This window comes from Toxotes jaculatrix, chromosome 2, assembly GCF_017976425.1.
Source record: "Toxotes jaculatrix isolate fToxJac2 chromosome 2, fToxJac2.pri, whole genome shotgun sequence".
NCBI lineage: Eukaryota > Metazoa > Chordata > Actinopteri > Toxotidae > Toxotes > Toxotes jaculatrix.
In genome coordinates, this window is record NC_054395.1 from 26,951,233 (window position 1) to 26,976,558 (window position 25,326).

At 42.8% G+C, this 25,326-nt stretch overlaps 1 protein-coding gene across 4 annotated transcripts in view; it reads left to right on the forward strand.

The window, feature by feature from the left end:
• The window catches only part of LOC121200200 (arf-GAP with coiled-coil, ANK repeat and PH domain-containing protein 3-like), a 57,056-nt gene that overhangs the window by 22,125 nt on the left and 9,605 nt on the right, over nucleotides 1-25,326 (forward strand). For all 4 annotated transcript variants that reach the window (XM_041065301.1, XM_041065312.1, XM_041065323.1 and 1 more), the window contains exons 2-15: nucleotides 3,496-3,553; nucleotides 7,133-7,252; nucleotides 7,968-8,021; nucleotides 13,162-13,220; nucleotides 13,570-13,753; nucleotides 14,719-14,763; nucleotides 14,910-15,005; nucleotides 15,602-15,676; nucleotides 17,975-17,986; nucleotides 23,149-23,261; nucleotides 23,382-23,433; nucleotides 23,805-23,905; nucleotides 24,066-24,177; nucleotides 24,409-24,617. In XM_041065301.1, the coding sequence (XP_040921235.1) occupies nucleotides 3,496-3,553; nucleotides 7,133-7,252; nucleotides 7,968-8,021; nucleotides 13,162-13,220; nucleotides 13,570-13,753; nucleotides 14,719-14,763; nucleotides 14,910-15,005; nucleotides 15,602-15,676; nucleotides 17,975-17,986; nucleotides 23,149-23,261; nucleotides 23,382-23,433; nucleotides 23,805-23,905; nucleotides 24,066-24,177; nucleotides 24,409-24,617 (1,290 nt within the window). The remainder of the gene's footprint in view (nucleotides 1-3,495; nucleotides 3,554-7,132; nucleotides 7,253-7,967; nucleotides 8,022-13,161; nucleotides 13,221-13,569; nucleotides 13,754-14,718; nucleotides 14,764-14,909; nucleotides 15,006-15,601; nucleotides 15,677-17,974; nucleotides 17,987-23,148; nucleotides 23,262-23,381; nucleotides 23,434-23,804; nucleotides 23,906-24,065; nucleotides 24,178-24,408; nucleotides 24,618-25,326) is intronic.

Genomic DNA, 25,326 nt, shown 5'->3' on the forward strand with positions numbered 1-25,326 from the left:
TGAAGCTAGCATCTCGTCTGCTCTACAGCTGTTCTCATTTGTATGCTGGCACAGAGACCAGAGCGCGCTGACGCTGCTGCATCACTCGGTGGCTAATTCGCTCCCCCCAGCTGGCCGCTGTCTGTAGGTTGAGTTGCCGTGCCCCAGCTGGTGGACGCTTTGGAGTTTGGTTGAGGAGCCATGGCTGTATTTTAGGGGTCACTACCTGGAGCCGGTATTGGCTCTCTCCACAGCATCCCACCTGCTCGCGCTCCATCCAGACGACCGGGCCCCTCTGCCTCGATACCTCCTCCAAAACACAACCCTCTGGGGGCGTCTGAGCCCAGCTGCATCTCTTTCAGCCGCTGGCTTCACACACAGCAGCCAAGACACACTTACTGGCTGTGGTGGAAAGTAATTAACTGTACTTAAGTACAAATTTGAGGTTCTTATACTTCACTTCAGTATTTCTGTTTCATGCTATTCATACTTTTACTCCATATCAGAAGGAAATATTTTAGTTTTTACTCCAGTACATTTGCCTGTTTCTAGTTACTTTACACATTAAGATTTTAAATATAACATATGATGAGCTTTAGAAAACATGTTTGGGTTTGAAAGTGTTGAAGCATTTTCTACCACCATGATGCTTGTAGAACCTCTAAAAAAAACATAGTTCACACACCGCAAAACAATGTGGGCATGGTCAAAATGTTATTTTACATTACAGCATTAGAAAAGACATTAGCCTAGCATCATGTGAAACGAGTTAAGACGTGAGTCAGCTCACGAGTTAAAGAGAAACAGGGTTGTTCTGTAGTTTTTGGGCCAGTAAACAGCACCTCAGCCGTTCCTCTGGACGCATCGTCAGCAGCCAGAAACCACCCGAGCTGCAGCTTGCTCAGCACAATCTTAGTGTTTATTATGTTTTTTGTTTTTTACGCTGCTGCCTAACTGCACCATTCCATTTCAGATAAATGATCCCAGACTAATCCTGCACAATAACAGGCGCACATAGCCTCAATCTGCCGAGACGTGTTGTGAACTCATTGTGCCGTTGGCTCAATCTGCCATTAAGAACAACCATCGGCTTCATGTTTATTCGAGTCGGTTAGTGACGTATGTGTACTTCACATGTGAAGCACAAGCAGATTTACTGCAGTTTAATAGTCTCCTGACTAGGTTTTAATGGTGCAGTGATGATCATCCCTTGTCACAGTAGCCTTGTGATTCATGTTATTATCTACTTAGCTTCTCTACTCCCTGTGGTGTGAATAAGGGTCAACACACAAGCACATCGGGGACCTCTGCGGCCCACTTAGGAGATGGTTGCCCTGGCTACGGGCCCGGGGCACTCTGTGCATCCATTATGGGAGGCATGTGCAGTGAGACAGGGCAGTGGGGGGTTACAGCCTGGGGGTGGGGTTCAGCGGGAGCAGCTGTCCCATGAGCCAGAGTCTGCACATCTGGATCATCCAGCCGGGCTGTCACCATGTTGAGCCACACTGGTTCAGTTGTATCTGGAGCAGTGCTGTGCAGGAGAAGCATGGCTGAAACACAGTGCCTTCCCCCAGCCTTCACTGAAAGATGCTGAGTGAAGACGCTTTTGTAATTTTAGACTAAAGCTGCTTTATTATTTTGTGTTTTGCTGGATTAGATAGTGAATGAGTAATTCAGTAGGTTATTTTATTTACATGTTGTAGGTGTTTATGTTTTACAGTGGGTAGAGAAAAACTTTGATCACATCACACCATATCAAAGATGCTGCAGACAACGCTGTGGTTGTTTTTTTTTAGAAAAGACATATCAGCGTTTCTGAAATCTTCTGCTTGTAGCCATTTAGAATTGAACATTTATGAACCGTGTAAGGTTCTTTCAACACGTTTAAAAATAATATATCAATGTGATGTTTCATGATCAGTCTGGCTCCCGCTGAACGGCATGAGGGAACAAGCCTGCTGCAAAAGCAGAGCCCTCTAAGCTCTGCATTATCACATAAGATAAGATAAGAGAATCCTTTATTAGTCCCTCAGTGGGGAAATTGCATTTAGCAACAGCAGGGATACAGTACAATAAGTGAAAGTGAGATATAAGTAAGAGGCCAATATGGCCAGAACAAGATTTAAATAAGGTAGAATAACTATGAGACAAGAAAATAGCTGCTGTAAAAAAAATAAAAAATATACCTACATAAATAAATAAATATGAGATGGAGATTGTTGAGTTGAGTGACTATATAAAAAGGCCAGTTTCAAAAATGACATCAGCAATGAAAACAGCTTTGCTCACTGCAAGATTATCCCTGGGTGTGGTTGGCTGAAGGCTGTTCGGTAGGAGATCAGTTGAGGTTACAACAACACACGTGCACATGTGGAATAATATGGTATTGATTATTTAGGTTATGTATGTTTCCATTCTGCGTGAGTTGGGGCTTTTGACGGATATTTCCTCTCTGGAGTATTTTTTCCCTCCACTCCCACACTTAGTTAAAGCTGTGGGGGCAGAGAGGAGTGTGAGTGCACGTGCCATCCCTCGTCCCCTGAGCTCTCTGCAGCCCCGGCCAAGCAGGCTAATCCACCCAAGGCCAGAGAGAAAGAGATGAGACAGAGATACAAGTTTCATATCCTGCCAGGCACGGCCGATATCTGCCACAGACACTCTGATCACAGAGCTCCTGAGTGTGTCGAGCTGTGATTTGTAATGCTGTCTTCTTGATATCAAATGGAAAACTGGCTTTAAGTGTGTGTCAGATACCTCTTCAGAAGTTCTTATCGGATGGTTGTATAGCTTCAAAAACCCCCTCAACCCCAACCCTGTCTCCTAGAAATGATGTTTATATACAACCCGACTGCAAACACATTTTCTAGTAACATGGTGAAGAGACGTTGTTAATTACATACAAATTTGGCAAGTCGCAAACATGTTGATACTGAACGTAACAGTTAAAATGTTAACAGACCACATATTTGATATGATAGATGGAAATGAACACATCAGGGGAGTGTTCATGATGCACTCACTGCCTCCTGACGTCAGCTGTGGAGCAGCTATTGAGTGTTTTTCTCAGGAGCTACATCATCCAGCTGTGAGCCTTTGGGCGTAAATCACACCTCTCCCAGTGGTTCCAGATGCAGTTGGGTGTGGAATTGGTGGCGGCGGTGTTGACAGTGGGTAGGTGGATTGGGGATTGTGGGATGAGCCAGACAGCCATGTTCCCCTCACTGTGTTCGTTTGTTTTGACAGAGCTGAACTGCTCCCAGGACGGCGTCTCACTCACTTACAGTGCACCCAAACTCTTGCCTGTTGCTGCGCGAACACGTCTGGTTATGGCTCCATCTGTCATTTGCAGATTTATTGAATGTCCTCGTGCTTTCTGAGAACGTGGGAAATCGCAAGCAGATTGTAAAACGGCTGTTTTCCAGCGAGATATAATGACCTTAATGGAATTTCTTTGCAGTCATACAGTAACACATTGGCACACGTGAACTAACAGCTTCTCTTGCTTTTGTTTTTCAGGGCAAACATTGATGAGGTGGAGACAGAGGTTGTGGAGATCGAGGCAAAGCTCGATAAGGTAAGACGTCTTTTTTCAGGGGCAGCATGTTTTTATATTGTGTCAGTACTAAATGAGAGGACAGAAAATTATTGGCACATCAACCCATTATACATGTCATACTTCTTACCACACCTTAAAAAGTCCAGCTATTTTTATTATTATTTCCAATTTTCACATCCAAAAAGTGGAAATTTCGGTGTTGAAAAGTCCTATATAAATCAAATTTGCTTGCTTGACACTAAATTACCACTGTCAGTAAGGGTAACATGTTATAAGATGTCATTCGTGTCACATGAAAATTCGTCTTTGTGTAATTTTTTTGGCAGAGATAGTACAACAGCTTCTCCAGTTATATTCAGCCATGCCAGCCCACGCTGTGGGTGTATGCTTGTTTTCTTGCTCTACAAGCCGTCAGTTGAGATCAGTCCAAGTGACATCTGCTCCATCTCCCATGTGCTGAATTTACATGGAATGGAAATCCTGCCCCCATCAGCCATAGCTCCGTGCCAGTCTGGTTTTAAAGTGTACCTGAGGGCATCGGTGACATCACTGACTGTGGCGTGGCCAGAAGTCTGACACACCTGAAAGTTTTAAGAGCAGCATCTCAATAATTTACTACCCACTGTGTTTGTGTATAGCAGGGCGCCATACAGTATGACTTTTCCAAGGTACAGTATGACTGTCCAAAGCACATAAACAGCTCAATATGCAAAATTTCAGTCCTTATTTATGTTATGTGAAAGACAAAAATACCTTTTTTTTTTATCTTTAACATTTATTCATTTCCCACAGACATTTTGTGTGCACCTACAAAAGCTGTGGCCTTTGCTGCCAGTACCAGCAGCCAGTCCTGGACATATTTGATTAAGGTTCCTGTTGGAACACAATTCAACACAGCAACTATTTCACGCACTGATCTTTTGCCTGTTCGACAGGCTTGAGGAGAAGCCTCCTCAATAGAAAAAATGACTTGAAAGGAAGAATGCTGGAATTTCGTTCTCCACATTCTGCCACAGTATATCTTGTTGCAACAGACATTAGACACAGCTCGCCCCATTATGCTCAGCTGTTCACTCCCGACATTACGTTACTCCGCAGCGCCTAATCCCACACAGCTAACGCTGCCAGCCTCCGCTGCTGACAGTCTACACTCCTCATAAAGAGCAGTGTGATGCCGCTCAGTCCTGTTGAACTGTTCAGCTCAGGGTTGTTAGAACGTGACGTGGCAGCAGTGTGAGACGGGGTGCACTGAAAACATTAGGCTGCATCACGCTTGCCCTGTAATGAGGCAGCCAGATGCTTTGCCTGTAATGCTCATGTCACAGGTCCATCTGCTCCTTTTGACTTTGAGTTACAGCATGTGTCAGTGAGAGCCAGGATTAGTCAGGCAGGCAGCTCTTCTTTTACTGCCATCAGTGCTGGAGACCTCCACTAGAGTTACACTCTGAAGGGATCCTGCTCACTTTTAACAGGAATATTCAATATTCATAATCAAACACTTCTCAAGTACGTTCATGAGGCTGTGTCTTTAAAACACTGGAGAGAGGGCAATGTAAAAACTCTGACTTTTACTCACGTGCTCAATCGCAGCATCTGAATTTGATAACATCTGCAGTTCTTTGATCACTGAATGCTTTTTCTGCATGAGTGATTCTAATCTAATCCAGTTGCTGTTTAAAATTAGATCATGAAAAAGGGGGGGAAGAGGAGAAGAAATTTCAGTCGATTGTCTGATCTGGATTCCCAGCGCTCTCTGTTCTTCACCAGTTTAACCTCATTAGAACAGAACAGTGTGATGCCACATTGCTCTGTTTCCAGAGCCTCAGCTATATGTGTAGGACACTCACAGTACGTTAGGAACGCTTTAAAATGGTCATTTTTAAAATGGACATTAGCAGTTTGTCTGCAGGCAAAATTTTGGTTCAGACTAAAATATCTCAATAACTTAACCATTAATCTTTATCTGAGTATATTTATAATCTCCAGATGATGAAACCTAATGACTATGGTGATCCCTGAGCTTTGTGTTGACTGCTAATTCATGCACCAACTCTCAGCAAAAAAAAAGCTAATCAGCATATTTGCTAAAATGTCAAAACACTTATTTCAGACTAAAGGGCAGAGTAGCTCAGTCTAATGTCTGGTGAGCAGATGGGAGGAAGTGGGACTTTGCTGGAGAAAAAAAAAAATTGTGCTGAAAAACAGAAAGCCTGGCAACAGAACACAGGGTGAAAAATACAAAGAAATTAATTTTCCTGACACCTGACAGTGCACCCACCACCATATGTTACCACAGGTGGTAACAACAAACCGAGATCCGTATGACGTGCATCCTTTTCCCACATGAAGTAAAACTGCGAACAAACGTGGAGATTTTTATGTGGAGACAAAAGTTTGAGTATTGTGGCTGATCATGTGATACTGAGCTTTAAAAGTTGATGCCCTTAAGTGGAGCTTGTACCTCTGTGATGGTCACATGGAGCCTCTGGTTGAGCTTCTGGTTACATAAAAAGAGACAATATAATCGTAATAAACATTCAGGGCTGTAACCAGGATTTTAGACTTAGCCTACAGATTTATTTCCCCAACATTTCATATATATCTATTTTATCGTTAAAATATATTTTCTCTAAATGTTATGTCCTTCCATAAATCTCTAAAGCTGTTTCAAAGATGCCGTTACAGTGCTAGAAATTTATTCCGATGGAAACGTCTAAAGCCTCGTTTGGACAGGATTAACGTTATAGGAGGAGGCAGGGATTTAAATATTTACTGTGCTCCTCAGTAGTTTAACTCGTTTAACTCGGTTAACTAATTTTAACCATTGAAAAAATTACAGGATGTGGTCTGTCTCAGACATGGACATTTCGCAGGACAAAGCCAAAAGAGAAGGCCACAAGCCTCCCCAGGCCGAGGAGAATTTGAGTCAGAGCTCGGGCACCTTCTCTGAGTCACAACTCGGTCAAATCTTAAGACACAGACAAGAAACACATATTGGTATCATTCAGTGCCACTTACACTTCCCGAGGATATCACTACCTCCAATATTCATTGAGAATTAACTTTAATAAATGTGCTTCTTGTGAAATCATAGAAAAAAGGCACTTCAGAACTTGCCTGAGAATCATCATGTTTTTGAGTTTTCTCCAGTATCAAAGTAACACAGTGATAGTTGTCTGCGTATTCATGGCTGCAGTGCAAACAGCAGCTGCTAATATCCAATTCGGCATACTTTCAATCGTGCCAATTTGCCAAAATGTAAATGAATACAGGGAAATAACCAGGGCTCAAAGAGCTGCATTACACAGCAGCCTGTCTGAGGAGCTTTTACTGGGCCTTACTCTCCCGGTGACTCTAATTTTTTCTGTCATCATATTGGTTCCCACAGAGGCCTGTAACATATGTTGGTGTCAGGATGATGCACAAATTTCACACTCAGCTGCCCTCTTATGTGTTCCGGTCATGATTGGCCTTAAGGGAAACTACGGCCCTGCTAAACCCAATACGATGTGTGTGTGTGGTGAAAGCTCCAAAATGGACAGTATGCTGCGATACCTTCATTGATCCCCTCTAAATCCGCCTTTTTTTTCTCCACAGCTGGTGAAGCTATGCAGTGGTATGATTGAAGCGGGGAAGGCGTACGTGAGCGCCAACAAACTCTTTGTCAACGGCATCCGGGATCTGTCTCAGCAGTGCAAGAAGGATGAAATGATCTCGGTGAGTTTCTGATGAGCTGGGAGTGTGTCCAAGTCATTTCATCCTGCCTCTGTTTGATCCATTATGGTCTTTACTGTGGCTTTATTGTCTTTATTTGTCATATTTTTCTGTCATTTAGTGGAGGGGACTGTGGCAGTAAATGTCTCCAGGAATGGGGACTTTCCTCCTCTTTGAGTGTTAGCCTTACAGCTCTTTGCTGTATGTGTGTGAGTAAACCTGATTACTAACAGATTAGTAAGTCAGGATCAGATCGGGTCTGGAAACTTACTTCTGGCTCGGCTCACAGCACCAGCGTCTTGGACTGTTTTCATTGCTGCTGACATTAAGCACTATTAAAAGCCTTCTTGGCTTCAGCTCTATGACTAATTGTGAGTTTCTTATTAAAGTCTTGTTCATATTTGTAGTTTCCATTGTAAAAAAAGATCTGAATCAGCCCTGCAATTACAGTTCCTTTTCCCGTACAAGGTTCAAGGGGGAAAAAAATCCTCCAGAGCTCAAAAAGTACACCTCAGTGACATTAACCAGCTTTGACTTAATTTTAGCGTTGCGGATCTTTTCATTTTCTTCCATTTAAAGTCCACATAAATTTTGGTTTTAGTCTGTGACAGCTTTTATTTGCTTCTTTTATTCTCAAATGCAAATGCAGCTGCAGTTATGAGAATATTTCTTTATGTATTATTTAGCTAAAGAATGTTTTGTGTTCTGTTCTCTGCAGGAGTGCCTGGAAAAGTGTGGGGAAAGCCTCCAGGAGATCATCAACTACCACATGGTAAATCAGCCTGCTCTCCAGACTGTCCCCCACATGCTCCACGTAGACTAGATTGAGAAACACCAGCACAATGATTTCATCTAGTCTCAATATACTAACATTAACTGGCATTTAAGGCCTCATCAGGGTCCTATATTCCCTTAAGTGCGTCACAGAGAGTCAGACTGAATGGTACTTGAACCGATTCCACATGGATTACTTCTTTCACACATCATTAAATCTGAGTGTCTGTCACAACTGTCAGTGCTGTACCTGTCAGTCAGAGCTGTATCACATCTCAGACAGAACTACAGAGGACGAAAACGGCTAAAAGGTCAACTCTGTCTGTCTAAAATGGAGGAGGAATTCCTCATATGACACAGTAAAGATTGGACCGCTTACTAATAACACCCTTTATAAAGGACCTACAAGCTGTATCTTTACTAATGGTGAAAAAATTTATTAATTAATGGTTAAAAGTCATTACAAAATTAAGAACAAATCTGGATCTGAAATAAATGATTGTAATCCATCAATGAATACTTGAATGAATCCACTGGTTTACTGAATGTGGGTACAGTAAAGTCCAGTTGTCTTCTATATTTTCCTCATACCCAGCTTTGTTACTGTATTTCACATTCTCCAAATCTCTCCCCTGACATGAAACAGAGCTTGTGCTCCACTGCTGTGTCATTTCCCCTCCCCGCCTTCAAGGTTCCTGACCCCCTGCCCCCATCCTGCTCCTCCAAGGCCCTTTGAAGTCCATTAGCTTGAACCCCTTGCGTGCTTGATGATGCCATAAAGTCCTGTGTTTGTGTGCGTGCGTGTGTGTGTGTGTGTGTGTGTGTGTGTGTGGATCACATTCCTTTCTGAAGATGCAACAAAGATGTGTCATCGCAAATCAGCCTCTCCCTCCATCCCGTTCGCTCCCAGTATACTGGTACAGGGGAGTTAAGCATTACAAATGGAGGGCTAAGGGCTTGGGTCAGTCAGGCAGGCATGGATTAGCTTTAGCCGTTGGACAGTAGTAACCCTGTATAACCTTGACATGTGTGCACGGAGTGTGCTACATATAACCAGTCATGTGTACAGTATGTGTGTGTATGTCATGTATGTCAGTAGCATATGGCCATACGGTTGTGTGTTATTGTCTAGGTGATATATATATATTTACTTATATTTATATATTATATATATTAAGGCTGGAAACAACAAATTTATACCTTCACATAAAAGCAGGATTTATTGGAGAGTTGTTGTAGTTTTAGCCGGGTGTACCTAATAAACTAGCAACTGGGTTTAGATTCACATTTATAGTGAACTGAAATAAGCACATGGTTCCTTTTGTCTTCCTGTTCCTCTGTGAATGTATATATATATAAGCTCATTTGGTAGTTTTTAGGATGCTCCATCACTCTGTCAGCATCACTGACAGATTCGCCGTTTGTCTGGTTCAGTGTGTCACACTTTAGAGAACAGAGCCTGGTGTGGCCTGGGACCAGCTGGCCTCATCCACTGTTTTCAGCCTCCTGTTTCCCCTCTCCCTCCCTCCAGTCCATTAGAGCCAAGAGTCTGACTGGACATTAATATGATTGGCTCTCAAAGGTTTTCTTTGTTGCTTTGATGTAACATCAGAGCTGAGTTTTTTTTTGGGGGGGGGGGTGTCAGAGTAGTGCGAGACTGAAGCGATAAGAGGGGCTCCCCTGAGATGAGAGATTTCACAGAAATGATTTTGCCGCGATGTGACCTCAACGCAGTCAGGTCCTGTGAGTCCTGTGATCCACAGATAGTCAGGACTTTTTTTGCTGAAGCTGTAACATTTTCTGTTGACATCTTATACATGTTCGTCTTTTAATCAAGAAAGACACCATGTGCATTTAAATGTGTAGCTGCCCTGTAGCCGGGGGACTCCCGCAGCGCTCCAATGAATAAGAAATGATGATGGTTATATCTGCTACTTGTGACGGACGTTCCTCTGTGTGCATGCTCTGCCATGCAGCTGCCACTGTGCTTACCCTACGCAGCAGACACTCAAGAATATTAAATAGAGCCGTACATGTGGGACCTCTGAGTGCCAGCCGCCCCTTGTAGAAGTGCATGCTCGGGTGCCTTTAAGGCCCATAAAATAAACACAAACAGCACATATGTTTGAGCGTTTACAGCACACGGACACGAGCCGAGACAAGCAAACGCACAGAGCCAAGGAAAGTATAAAAGAGTCTTGGCCCTTGCTTCCCTCCATTTCCTGATAGCTTGGCTCTCTCGCCAGTCTATTACCACACAACAGAACAAACAGGCTCTGTTTGTATGAATGTCAGACGTAAGCCAAGTGTAGCTCCTTCTTCTTGAGCGCAGAGACCGTGTGTCTTTTCCCTTTCGGAAGACTCCACCACTGAGTTTACTTTGAGATGGGGCAGAAGCATCAGCGGAATCAGGGCAACGTTTTAACACTCTCTGTTTAATTCAAGCATGAAACTCCATATGAATACTCAATAAATTATTGACTTGTGTTTGACTCTGAACATCCATTAGAAATGAGGGGAGACTGACACGGAGATGCAAAGAGAGACTAACATCTGAGCTGCCAAGTCTTAATGCACTGAAAACAGTAAAGATTATATGTAGTGGTTGATGGCACTTGCTGCAGGTAGATGGGAAGAAAACATGTATGAGTGGAAGAATTTAGCTTATGATTACACATGATTGTCAAATACATGTTTGGTCACATACAGTATGATTTTCTGGATTTAAATGCCTTTGACTAAAATAAGTGTCCTCGTGCAGTAGCTGTACATACTGAATGAATGAGTGTATTCCCATGTGGGATACAAACACCAGTTTCTCTCAGTTATATTTGGAAACAGGAAAACAAAGCAAGACACACTTAGAGGGTTTTTTTTTTTTTTGGTTTGCAACTGCAGTCCTTATCTTTCCTTACAGATCGCACCAGAATCCTTTGTTTAGAAAGTAAAAATGTATAAAGACCTGTCTTTAAAGTGGGGCACAGTGGCCTGCAGAGAAACTGATGCTTAACCAAATGCTCCTACATGTAACCGAACACTTTGTTGTTACTGTGTTCCTTAATATACTTCATATTGACAGCTGGTCGTTCATTAGTTGTGCTATGCAGCACCGGCATTTCTTGATGACAGGATTAGCCCTTAAGTCCTATAACAATATGAATATAAATAGCAGTTTTAATCTCCAATCCTCCAAATATATCACTCTGCAATATGCCGTTCATTTGTAGTAGTGTTAAGAATCAACCGAGGGATCATGAAAACTAATTTTAGGGCAATCCATCCGGTATTTGCCAAGATAGTTCTCAAATCTTGGGGACGTCAGACTGATCATCTCCAGAGCGCTGCATTATTAGAGTGACTAATTAATAATCAATATCCCTTTAGGCATAATGTATATCTGTAGGCAGTGCATTGTTCATCCTGCCTTCCTCTGTTTCAGTCGGGTTAATTCACGTCACTCAGAGACAACCTGTGAAATCTTTGGTCCAATGAAAGTTGGGTCTCAACTTGCCACAGAGCAGCTCAGGAACGCTACAGGCTGCACTAACCCCAGAGCCGGGGAGTCTCATAGCAGCCTTCCTACAACCACTCACTCACAAACACCATGGCAGTGCACTTGTTGACTTGAAAACATTTAAAGACTGTGATTTGCATTGAGCCACCTCAGTCCTGTCTGCACGAAACCCAACCTAATCCTGCGCTCAAGTGTTTACGGCCCCTGCGCACCGATACCCCGCTGATCTTGTTTTGAGTCCCTGTGTGTTTGTCGGAGCTCTCAAAGGCACAAGCCTCCAGTTCTCACTTACACTTTTCTGAGAGCTTGTTAAACTGCATCCCAGGAAACAGATTGACCACACATGCACGATGAGACGCTGGCGATTTGCAGTCAGACAGAGTTGCCTTTGAACATGACACTTTGCAAGAAGCCATTAAAAACAGTCAACTTAGAAACGATAGTTCACCTACTGCCGCGTTGGAAAAGTCTGGTCCGCTGCGGTATCGGAGGAATTCCTTTGTTCTTTAATCACATACAGTAAAGTGGATGCTTTCTGATGCGATGATAGAACCACAAAGCAACAAACAGGATGGGAGCGCTTCTTTGTTGTTCCACTTTCACACATATTTAGACCCAGTGAGTTTATAGAGCAATAAAATGAGTCCGTAACCAATGATCAAAACAAACACTTCTCTCTTGGACGTGGTGGAAGGAATACAGTAAAACTGACCACTTCCATCTCAGCCACATCTTTATTTTTAAATTCAGTCAAACTAAAGTCATCTACATTTATTTTTTATGCCAGTTAGCGGCTACCTCTGTACAGTGGCAACAGTACAGAAGGGTCTCACTCATTATTGGCTCTTGTAATCCCTGAGTCAAAACACCCATAAGCCTCGCTTTATGGGGCCTTGCTAACTCAAATCTTCTAATCCACACACACAGTTGTATATCCAATTATTCTAGCAGGATGAGGACGCAAACCCTTCAACCACTCTAGCTGCTCAGTTGTGGTGATAGAGCCACGACAGTTTGTCAGAGAGGGTTTGCACCCTGCATTGGATGCAGACTCTGCAGTGTCACATTGAACCAAAAACTCCTCCCTCTCACTCGCTTCCTCTCTCCCTCTCTGCCCGAGTGACCTATTTAGCGGCAGCAGCAGGATGGCAGGAGCAGTCAGACAATGTGCTCAGAGGGTGAAAGAGGGGAGGAGGGATCTTGAATGTAAAACACCTAACTGAAGGCAGTGTGTTATTGTGTTAGAGCGGGTGTGTTCGTGTCAGAGTGACATTCCTCTTCCATTCATTCCAACAGGCATTAAGGGCTGATTTGCATCATTTGAATGCATCTTATCTGAAAAGTTGGGCTTTGTCGCCCTCTGTTGGTTAGAAAAAGTGGGTGTCGAGGTGTTTTTAAACGTGTGTTGCGTTGACGCAAATTGGTGTATAATTGGTAATTGTAATTATTGCCAAAATACAGTTGATTTTCTGTCAATTGACTAATTGTTTCATCTCGAATTATTGATATCTTACTAAATATCATTGAATACTAGCAACATATAAAAGTTTTGCCTGTGGCTTTCAACTCCTTATTGTGTTCAAATGATCAAGAAATGCTAATTTCTTCTTTCCATCTGTTTCAGATACTGTTCGATCAAGCTCAGAGGTCTGTGAAGCAGCAGTTGCACAACTTTGTGAAGGAGTGAGTAAACCTACGATTCATGATTGTTCAGTCAGGTGTCCCTGCAGAAATTTATGTGTATGAAATATTCAGCACAGGTAGAAAAAGGCAAAGTCCACAGTCTTTAAAGAGCAGACGTACCCTTGTTACCCCTGAAAACCTTTTCTGTGTTTTTAAAAATTAAACAGTGCAACGTTTTTGCAGCCCAGATATTTTTTCCCCAGACATATCATGAACAGTCTAGGTAAAGTAGGTTACTTCTAACCTCACATTAACTTTGTGGCGACTCTCCTGTAAATGTGCCCTGTCTCCTGATTTGATCTTTTGATTCGGCGGCTGTATCTAAATTTTATTTACCTGTGTCTGTCAGGGATGTTCGGAAGTTCAAGGAGACCAAGAAGCACTTCGATAGGGTGCGTGAGGATATGGAAATAGCGCAGGTGAAGAACGCTCAGGCGCCGAGGAACAAGCCTCACGAGGTCGAAGAAGCCACCAGCACACTCAGCATCACCCGCAAGTGCTTCCGACACCTCGCTCTGGACTACGTGCTGCAGGTCAGAAAAATGACTCAAAAGTATGAACCGATGCTTCTGACGTCTTCCTGCAGTCATTTATTTGCAGCGGTTACACCACTCTTCACAAGACTGTATATTCATATTATGTATTTCTTTAATACTCTAGGCCGATTTCTCGTTATCTGAATTTTTTCTGAATAACTCCTAAATATCAGTGTCAGCCTCAAACGTCCAGTATCAGTGGGCTGTGTTAAGGGTTGTAAGTTTTATATGATTTCTAAATGGATTTAGGGATGTTTACCATGGGAAGATTTCAATAGGTAGGAGAGGGAAAAATCTGATAGTCTTAAACATATTTGCATTTGTTTACAGTTATGCTAAACAGGCTGATTGACACATTCTCCGCTCCGTTCTCGTGCAGTATGGCTGTATTTTGCCCACATGTTGTAACCTTCTTCACAGGACTGCCCACGGGAACAAAGAGACTGATTCAGTGTGATCGCTGCGATGGCTGTGCCCTCTTTCCATTCTTGATTGTGTCTGCTGGCAGCCGTCTCTCACTGCCCTCAGACATTCGACCCTTTTGAGTCTTAATTGAAAGTGTCTTGAGGCGGAAAAGGTCAAAGCTATGGGGAGATGCACTATATGTATAAATGACCTCTTAAATATAGCACAAAATGTCATTTAGGTTTGCATCGGTTAGGATACACAATGCAAAGGCTTTAATTCAGGGAATGCCTTAGCAGGGATCACGGTTGTTGCATGAAGTATAAAGGATTAAATGTTGTATTCACATATTTGCAGTGGCTTAGAGAAAGGTCGCCCATCAGGCTGCGTGTTCAGTGTTTTTTCCACTTCTTCTCCACACTGTCAAACGGTGTCACAAAGGAAGATATTGTCCACTAGATGGAGTTTTCTAAATAGTCAGCAGGCGTCAAATGTAGTGTATTGTTGTGTCGTCTTATGTCTAAAGTTCATTTAGAAACACGTCTTTTTTCCTGCAGATCAATGTCCTCCAGGCGAAGAAGAAATTTGAGATCCTAGATGCTGTGAGTCACTGCAGACACACAAACTCATGCATTGCTTCCTCCCACAACACCTGCAGCTTTGTAACGTATTCCACATACCTAGGCAGCCATCTGAGTGGTCATCAAACTTTCTAACGTTTGAAAACTTCTGCTTCTGTCCCACCCAGATGCTGTCATTCATGCACGCCCAGTACTCGCTGTTCCAGCAGGGCTACAACCTGCTGGATGAGATCGACCCCTACATGAAGAAACTGGCTGCTGAGGTGAGCGGAGCATCTTTATCTGCACTCGGCTCGTGCAGCACCAGCTGGGCTGTATTACCTCCCCGGGCACATTGTCTCAATTGGAATCAGTTCGATCCTCATTTGAACTATCGACCAGGGCCAGTTGCATAATTTGTCCATTAAATTCCCGCTTGATGATTGAAACATGGTGATATAATGGATGTTGATTGGATTTTGGCTCTACTTTATTTACACTCTATAAAAAGCTTCCTCTCCTCATGCGATTCACTTGTGAGTCATAAAAAAAAAGGCTCCATAAGAGCTGTTTGGTGCACATATTTATTGTGGGCCAACTTGTTTGTGACAGCAGGTTGACTGCTGCAGGAGAACTGAATCAATGCTTCATTACTGTATCTGTCCACAAACACCGACCTAACGTGTCATTGTAGGCTTAGCCTGTGTTTGGAAGTGAATCACTGCAGCTCTGACATTACCTGTACTGCTGTCATGCTGTGTGAGTTCGAGTTATTCCACTGCTAAATGAAGGGTTTCACTGGATGCAGCTTTGGCTGAATGTCCCTGAAGTGATTCTGAACCTGTTTTTTTTTTTTTTCTCTGTGTGAACTGACGTTCAGCTGGATCAGCTGGTGATTGATTCAGCGATGGAGAAGAGGGAAATGGAGCATAAACATGCCACCATTCAGCAGAGGGTGAGTCCCTATTTTATTTTATTTTATTTTATTTTTTATTTTTTATTTTTTTGAAACAACTGTACCAAAAACACGCAGGGTATCTGCAGGTCATGAAAAAGTCTTAAGACATTTAATTCAGTTTCCTTAAAAATGCCTTAGCAGGTATTGAGAAGTCTTAAGTTTATCGAATCAATAATTTTTAATCGGTTAATCCATCCATCTTCTGCCCTTTATGCGGGTCCAGGTCATGTTAATTTAATTTATCATATATTTAGCGATTATTGTTATTTACTGCTGGGATGTACTGAAAACGTGATATTTTGACTGGGATTGGGAGGATCACGAAACAGATATTACATAACTGTCTGCATGATATTTAAAACATCTTAAAAAGCCTTAAATTTTAATTGGACAGACCTGTAGAAACCTTGATATGGCTTCAGTGTTTTAATATTTTTCTATATTTTAGGCTCTTGAATAAAGAAAGAATTTAGTACATGTGCATCGTCAGCACAACTTCATCGTGTGATCAGTGTGCAGGCTTTTTTTTTCCTGTGTGATGGGACTGCTTGTCTTGGCTACTCAAGAACAAAACACTTTCACGTTTGTTTGTCCTTGGTATTTCCTGAAATTATACACGTGTTTCGACCCTGAAGAATCTTCCTTTTGTATGTAAGGCTGGCAGACTGACACTGAGCTGTACTGAGAAGCTAAGACGGTGTGAATGTGCTCACATCACACCTCCAAGATCCAGTCTGCCACTTGGTCCCGTGCGTCTGTAGTGGCTGGGGACGGATTAGACCTGGGCAGCTGGGAAGTGTTGGATTAATCTCCCTCACAGAGTCCAAGCATTGATTTAAGCATTAAATCAGGTGGAATTAAGTGTTTTTAAGGAGATATTAATCCCACTGTTGTCTGCTGCAGATGGCAACTGTCAGCACATTGCCTTCCGTATGTGCTGATGTCTAAGCAGGAGCTCGCCGTGTTCTTAGTCCGTTAAAGTGCTGATCTTATTGTTTGTTGAGGATTTTTAACTATGCTGTTTTCATGTCTCTGCCACAATGGATTGATATGAAATTTTGCACAGGCATTCATGTTCCCTAGAGGAGGAACCCTACTCACTTTGATACAGACTTGCAGCAAGCTAACCTGCCTTGAAAATTATATCTATCACAAATAAACCATGCAAAGATAACTTCTAGTTAATCAGATTTTTGAAAACCATGTTCAAGCACCACACAGTCTTGTAGTTCTGTTATGACAGAACTTTCCCTCAGATTTTATAAGGTTATCAAAGTTGTTAGAGTCTATCCTCCAAGGACTGTGAATGTCTTTTGTAAATTTCAGGGAAATCCAATGAATAGCTGTTGAGATATTTCATTCCAAACCTCTTGGAGGCACTAGAGGAAGAGTGAGGGTGCTGTTCGTCCTGTGGGGACCATGAATGTCTGTACAAAATTTCACCACAGTCCATTGTTGGGATATTTTTGTGAGTAGCGGTCAGACTGCAGTACGATTACCTCGCTAATGGTAGTGCTGTCTTAAAATAAGCATGTTAGCTTTGTCATCGTGAGCATATCAACAGGCTGCCCGTGCACAGTCTCACTAGCGTGGCTGCCGACCCTTAATCTTCCTTGATTCCATGCCCTTACTACTCTGTCGAGCCATCGCCATATTTCACTAGAATTTTGTTTCTATTTTTACACATTTCAAACAGGCTCTGTGATCATACTTTGTATTATCTCTTGATGTCCCCAAAAAAATCTAATCCATAAATGTAGGGTGCACTCTCTGTCTGGCGTCCTCTTCTTTAATAATTCAAAAACCTTTATTTTCAGTGGGCCAGTGTCTGGCTCCTCTGTGTCCCAGGATCAGCGACCATCTGTCAGACAGCTCTGGTCAGCGCTCTCCCTCCAGGCGCTGTGGTCTGCGCTGTGGATAGAGCCACGGGGAAGGGCTGGGTCACATGTGGGGGCCGGTTATTGATCTGTTTTTGCCAGAGCTGTTTGACACTAAGCTTCATACACCATCCATCACCGAGGGACACGTAGTAGTAAATAAGCAAGGTCACAAGCTGAAGAAGCCGTATTGAAATGTGCATGGAAATATTGCAGTGTTGTGGTAGGTGGGTGATATTTTTTGTTGCTGGAGTGTGATGGGCAGCTTCACTACTGGAAAACCAGCAAAGCAGACAGTCAGAGGTGCATTCAGCCTAAAAGATTGTTTTATTATCCCCATTTGCTGCTTTTGGTGATTCTAATGTTATATTCTCTTTTCTTGTGTTTGCATGTTCCCAATGCCACCATCTCCTCTCAGACCCTCATGCAGGTGAGTACTCCTCCGTTTGTTTTCCCGTCTGAATTTTCATGTTAACTCGGAACACGTCTTAGGTTCTGTGCATTGGGATGGTGCGGCGTGGCCCACAGCGTTGGTGCAGAGCATTAGCAAACCCCTTTGAAGTTTGCTTGAGCCGTAGTCAGACTCCAAAAGCCTGGAGGGCAAGCTGAAGTGCACCCTGAATCATTTATGCAGAAAATTAGTTGGGATGGCTTGTATGGAAACTTTCTGTGTCGCAAAGATATAATTGCAGTGTCCCAAAATAGATAACAGTGTAATTGTTGACCACTGAAAATGCTGTGTCAGCATAAAAATAGGTCAGTCAGCTTCTGTTTTGGCTTCATCATGGTGTTTTACTCTACGTGTATCTTAGGTAATGTGCAAACTAGAATATGATTGCGTCTTGTTCGATTCTCTGCTGCTGTTCGAACAGTATGGCCTACATGGTGCTATTCTTCTGTCCTTCCTTTAAAGAGGTTCTCATCACATCAAGCATGTGCAATAAGCCTTGTGTAAACTTACAAAGGACAAAGGGGCAGCCCGTACTCAGTACAAGCAGAAACCAGGGGAGCAGAAAGGAGTTAAAGTGCTCCACCTGTGGACTGTCAGTATTGCTGGCTGGGCATGCAGACCAGCGAAAGCGTCTGACTGCCAGAGCCATTCATTTTTAACCACGGAGTTAATGGAGAAGTCCTGTAACGGCAGTCGGCTCTGCCGGCTTTTCTATATTTCTACGTTTACATCAGCGGTGCAGGGCTACATGCTGCCCCTGTGCGTCACTGGGTTTATTTTTACCGTCTTAAACTCCAGATAGATGTTGTAATGAAATAATGATTAAATATTTTGTTTGGATGTAGCTTTTTAGTCAACAACCCTCTACGTCAGGCCACAAAGCATGAAATCTCAACGACACAGATGTAAATGTCCAGGAGACAAAGAAGACGTGCATGAAGAAATGTGTATATATAATGTAAGCAGCGCTGTAATTCATTAATCAAGGTTGATGGTTCTGTTATTTTCTCAATTAATCTATTAATTGTTTATACACACACACACACATATATATATATAGGATTTAAAAGTGTAAAATAAAATAGAAATATATTACGAGAAGAGGAGAATAATCTGGAGAATAACAGTGCAGCTACAGTGCAGTGTGGGACATGAATAAATCATCATCAAAATTTGACTTCATAAAAGAAAAGTCTTAAGCATTGATTCAAAAGAAGTGAGAGTTTTCTGGGAGTTCGTTCCAGATGTGTGGTGCGTTAAAAACTGAACGCTGCTTCTCTGTGTTCAGTTTTGTCTCTGAGGAAAAATAAACTGTCCCCAGACGATCTGGACGGTTCATAGTGGAGCAGCGGCTCAGAAATGTATTTTGGCCTGAAACCATTCAGTGTTCCAGTGTTAAAGATCTGAAACTGGACTGATGTGGTCCTCTTTTACTGGTCTCAGTGAGAACTGTAGCAGCAGCTTTCTGCTTTTCTTGTCAACTGACTAGTTAGTGCAGCTCTAATCAAATCATATGATAGCAGTTAGAAAAGGAATATTTATCAAGTGAATTTTTACATACGGCATGTTATCACTGCGCTTTCTTTTTGCAGCCACTTTGTTATAAAATTCTCTTTTTTTTAAAAATACTTTTTTTAAGCAAACGCTTCCCTAGAATTTGAATGTCCTCTCTATTTAAATGTTCTCATCCTTCAGGAGGAAAAAAGGAGGTGCAACACTGTGAAGACAAATAGAACTATATTTATTCATTAACACATGATGTTTGGGCCTAAGGCCTTCATTAGATGAGTTCATCAGATGAAGGCCAAAGACTAAAATGTCACATCACATGTTTTTTGTCTCGTCGTGAGTGCTGGGCTCAGCATCACATCCATTTTTTCCTTTTACTTCACTAGACCTCATTAGAGGAGTCGGTGAAGTTCCAAAGAATTCAGAGAAAGCTTTTTTTTCCAGCTGAACATGGAGAGAACTGTGTCCAGAGGGAGGTTTTCTTACAATAGTCCTGTCAGGAACTCGATCAGCCACTGATCCGTGTTAACTTTTGCTCCCGAGGACTCTTGTTAAATCTCATTTTTTAATTTAAGCATTAACTTGAGCCTGTCTGATCGGCACAGTTTGGGCTCTTTGTCGTGTTGTTGTGGCAATTTCCTTCTCACTGGCACAATAAATCAATTATGGAAGATTACAGGATTATGTTTCACGGCTGGATAGAATTTAAAAAAGACTTCAGAGACGTTGTGGCGTTCAATAACTTTGTGGTGAAGTTGACCAGGTGTGTTGAGGATTAGTTGAAGATGGCTAAGCAGACGTCAGTCAGGTATGTACGGCACAAAGCCAGTCAGTAACAGATGAAAGCTTTCAGACTGTAGTAAGAATGAGATGCAGAAGGCTCTTAGAGACAGTGAACAAACACATCGCAGCAGGCTGAGTAATCAGTGCAACCAACTGGGCTCACCATTTGGCGTTACAGCTCTGCAGCATTGCCCGTAGGCCGCCGTGCGTACGGCGGCAGCAGCAGGTGGACAGAGCATCAGGACATGTTGTCTGCATCATCCGGTGTTCCAGTCTGTTTTCTATTTGCCTGCTGCTCCACAACAATTTACTTATTTGCTCGTAACATTTGGAAGTCTCCGTTTCCCCGCTTGTTCAATAATTCACTGATGTTCAGTTTCTGACTGTGTGACGTTGCATCATTAAAAATAGATGATCTTTGTTGTGGGCTTGAGAGATTGCAGAGTACCACCCAGTGCACATCTTGTTCAGTGTTGCCTACGATGTTTGTCAAGGGCTATACTGCTGAAGGTAAGCTGCACTGGCTTGGTTTCTCGCAGATTTGAAGGTTGCATTGCAGGGGTTTGGGCTGAGAGCAGAGCTGGTGTGAGTGTAGACGGTCAGTCCAACCTTTAGTTGTATTTGTTCAGTGATCTTCAGTCAACATGGGACTGAAACTCCCACCTTCTTCAGTGAGGGAGGTGTGTTTAGGGAGTTGTAAAAGTGAGGCAGACCCAGACTCTTACATGTCAATGCAGTCTGCTTGTCTCTGGGTCAAGAGCAGCTACAGTACTGTGTAGTGTAGTCCACTATTCTTCCACACAGCGCTCTGCCATGGATACATTGGCAGCTGTATGGTAATTAGTCCTAATCCTGAGGCTCACAGGGCAGCAGGCAGGTGGCTGTAGTGGAGGGCACACATGTCAGTGTTGGAATTACGCACCGTACTGCAGCGACACAATGTGCTGTGAGAGCTGCAGACCTCAGAGAGCGAAGACCGACATGTTTCTACTCTGAGAGATCTGGTTTTTAGGAGCTTTTTTATTGTTTTGTTGTTTTTTTTTCTCTGTGCTTTTCAATGTTGTTGGAACACACTAAACGCCTGAAAATGAAGATCTTTTGCCAGTGGGACCACAGCTTGGTGGGTTGATTTGCATTTCATTGCCTGTTTGTTGCTGCTCTTACTGTAGTTCTCATATAGTTGTTGTAATATTAAATTATCGTTTCAGATTTTGTGATTATATTTTATTCTGACTTAAGAGATGTCTGATTTTGCAAAGCCACTTACTCTCGTTATCTCTGGCTCTCTCTTAATCCTCATCATCACTTTTTCTCAGCACAGTATCACTGAAATCAGAATTTGTTTTTAAAAAAATTCCCAGGCATGATGCTTAGTGACGGATGTGCAATGTATGTTTAAATGTAGAATTAAGTGTTAATTGCACACTGGTGGACAGTTGCCTTAGATAATGCAAGCATGTGGAAAAAAAGAGGCTCATAAAAATATACTTGATATTTTGTGTGATGTGTTGTAAGACTATTCACTTCATATTTCCACACTTCATGTTTAGTTATATGATTTGGACTGGTTGTTGCCTCCCCTCCTCCTTTTTGACCCACTTTTTTAATTGATAACTTCAATTATTTTGTTGTGACCATCTTAAAGAACCTTTTTTTTTCTCTTTTCATCTGTATTCATTAGTTTCCGATATGTATTGTTTATCAAATTTTAAGTCTATGTGTACGTTGCTATTTGTCTCAATTCTTCAAAACTTTAATACAGGTTTGGTTTTCTGGGTGTCACGACCTGTGGCTTTAGTACAAACATGATGCCTGACAAAGGTCCGTGTCTCAGTGCTGACTGTTTACGGGAATCCGACCTTTATTTCGTATGTATACAAGTTAAAATGGTGATATGTGGGGAGCAGAAAGTCGTTCTATTATTCAAACATGCAGTGAGTGGTTAATGGTGTGTGCAGGGCTGCTGCGAGTACACATACCCTCTTATGAAACCACAGTCAGTGAAGGTTGTTTCTTATATGGGTCGCTGCAGCAGACACTTTAATACATTTAGAGCTACTTTTTTTTTTTATATGACTGCATCTCTGCAGTTTAAGTGTGCAGCCTAAACTGACTCTGGTGGGAAGACTGGCTTTGGCCTTTTCTCAGGGCCACATGCATTCATGCAAAGTTGAAATTCAATTTTGGATAAGTTGATATTCTGTCCCCTACTGCATATTGCATTACTTCTACAATGTTGTTTATTAGCAGTCTGAGGACATAGTGTGTCATATTTCTCCTCCTTCACATGAAAACACTGATGTTTAGATGACGATTACTGTGCTTCCTAAAGCCTCTCATTTAGGGATGACTCTGCCCTGTGCCCTAAATACCTGTGCTTTACTCTCTGTTTGCTGTTAAAGGTGTCATGCTGTAAATCATGAAAAGGTTAGAGGCTAATTTCACATGAATCACACTCTGTTTATGTAATTATCTGCGTCATACTCACATCTGTTGAGTTATGAAATGCCCCTATGTGCCACACAGGAAGATGGCATGCAGCTCCACTTCCATGCATACATGGACTCGCACGTGACCGTTTCTAGTTGATCGCACAATTTCTCATGATTTGGTTGGTTTATGGACTGTATGTACAGTACAGCGCACATCGAATGCTGCTGGTATTCCAGGAACAGCACTCAGGCAACCTCTTCACCCCAGAAAAGGCAGATGTGTTTTGCTTCCTGTTTGACCATTAAAAGGTCGGAACAACATCCTGCCAATGATCAGCTGGTCTGTTAACCTTTTCTGTGACTGCCAGGGTTAATTTCCGGGTCTTGCGTCTCTGTTTTTCTTCTCTCTTCTTTCAGGACTTTTCGTATGACGACTCTAAGGCGGAGTTCAACGTGGATGCTCCTAATGGTGTGGTGATGGAGGGATACCTTTTCAAGAGGGCCAGCAATGCCTTCAAGACCTGGAACAGGTAACTAACATGGCAGAAATCTATATTTACCGTAACATGGTTCACCTTTGCACACTGACCCTTAAGCATCGAAAGGGTATCCATCTAAAATATGTTTTATTAATCTCCCTCTTTCTCCAGACGGTGGTTCTCCATACAGAACAGTCAGCTGGTCTATCAGAAGAAGCTCAAGGCAAGTCCTATATATCTTCCAGCTATTCCAGTTTTCCCCAGGGTACAGTGGGCTCTAAGAGGTTAAGCGTAACGTTAATGTTTTCGGTGTTGCTGTGATCTACTGATTCTGTGTGAGTCAGGAGGTCTCTGCTGATATCTGAGTTCTCAATCTGAGGCTCGACAGACAGCAGGGGTCTGTGTGGTTTTCGGGTCATTTCCAGTTCTCTGCTTGACATCAGTGTGTGTAAATATCTAATGGTCAGGTGCTCCCAGGCTTCCCACTGTCAGGAAAATGGTCTTATCAGGGACGAACAGCTTTTCTTTTATATTTGTGTTGTGCCTCGGCTGTTGGTAAGTGCAGAAATGAGAAGGTGTGTTGTGTATTTGCAGGACTCTCTGACAGTGGTGGTGGAAGACCTGCGGCTGTGCTCTGTTAAACCGTGTGAGGACATCGAGAGGAGGTTCTGCTTTGAGGTCGTCTCCCCCTCCAAGTAAGGCACACACTCACTGCCCGCTGCACCGCTTTAGGAGATCTGACACTAACATATGAAACCTATGATGCTTGTTTAGCATGTTGCACCATGTTACAGTATGTAGATCTGTCAGGAGGCACGTTATTGTTTGGTAACACCATGGCTGTTTGTTTTACAGGAGCTGTATGCTTCAGGCTGAATCTGAGAAGCTAAGACAAGCATGGATTCAGGCAGTCCAAGCTAGCATCGCTTCAGCCTACAGAGAGAGCCCAGACACCTACTACATAGAGGTAAGTCACAATACTTCATCATTAACCACTTACAAATGAGTTTTTATTATTTTATTTATTTATTATTTTCTGCCCATCATCTAATCATTTCAGCTGTAAACTGAGCACTTACGGGACACTATTCAAAAACATATCCTAACATTATAAACCCCAACTAACCTGGTACAACAAAGCAGATTTGCAAAACACGCTGCTATGGCATTTTACAATCTAATGTGTTTGTCCACGTAGCATCTGGACAGAACTGCCTCCCCGTCCACCAGCAGCATCGATTCAGCCAGCGAGCCACGGGATCGCAGTGCCCGGGGGGAGACCATCCTGCAGCGGATCCAGTGTCTGCCGGGGAACGAGCAGTGCTGCGACTGCAGCCAGGCCGACCCTCGCTGGGCCTCCATCAACCTGGGCATCCTGCTGTGTATCGAGTGCTCCGGTATCCACAGGTAGAGTCCAGAAAAAAAACATCTCCACATGAATTTAATGAAATACTAAAAAATACTAAGTGCTACTGCACACATCTTCATCTTAAATGATAAGAAAAAAAACAGTGTTGAGTGTTTAATTGAAAAATTCGAACACCTCCACCACCGCCATGTGCTGTGTGGTTACTGGCTCTGAAGAAAGGAAGTGGTGCCAGCTGCCTGTGCCTCACCTTGTGCTGCTAAAGACACCGAGCACGTTCTAGCGCACACACTGCTGAGGGGATTAAAGTGCAGTACGTTGCGTATTGGATCAGCCTGGCTCTGATTGAGAGTTTTCATTGAGGGAGGGAAGTGAGAGGAGAAAGACGGCTGCGGAGCCGAGGCACACACACAGTGACAAAGTCCTTGAATAGTTCAGTTCACTGTCGGATCCTGGCGAATGTGATGTAATGCTGTTGAATGAAGTTTCCTGCTGCGGACAAACACATTCTCCCATCATCCGGATCAGTGCACCACGCTCGCGTTCGGTTACATCACGTTGTTGCATCAGTGAGGTTAGTTTTCAGGCTCCCAGTGGGGAAAAAAATTCCCCTCGGGAATTGTGTGAGTTATTTTTAAATTGCAATCATCGCTGCTTATGTAATCACAAAGCCCATTCCTGTGTGCGCTCCCACCTGTTGAATATTCATGCTCCCTCTTTGGCCTCGTCCTCTCACAGTGAGAGCAGACT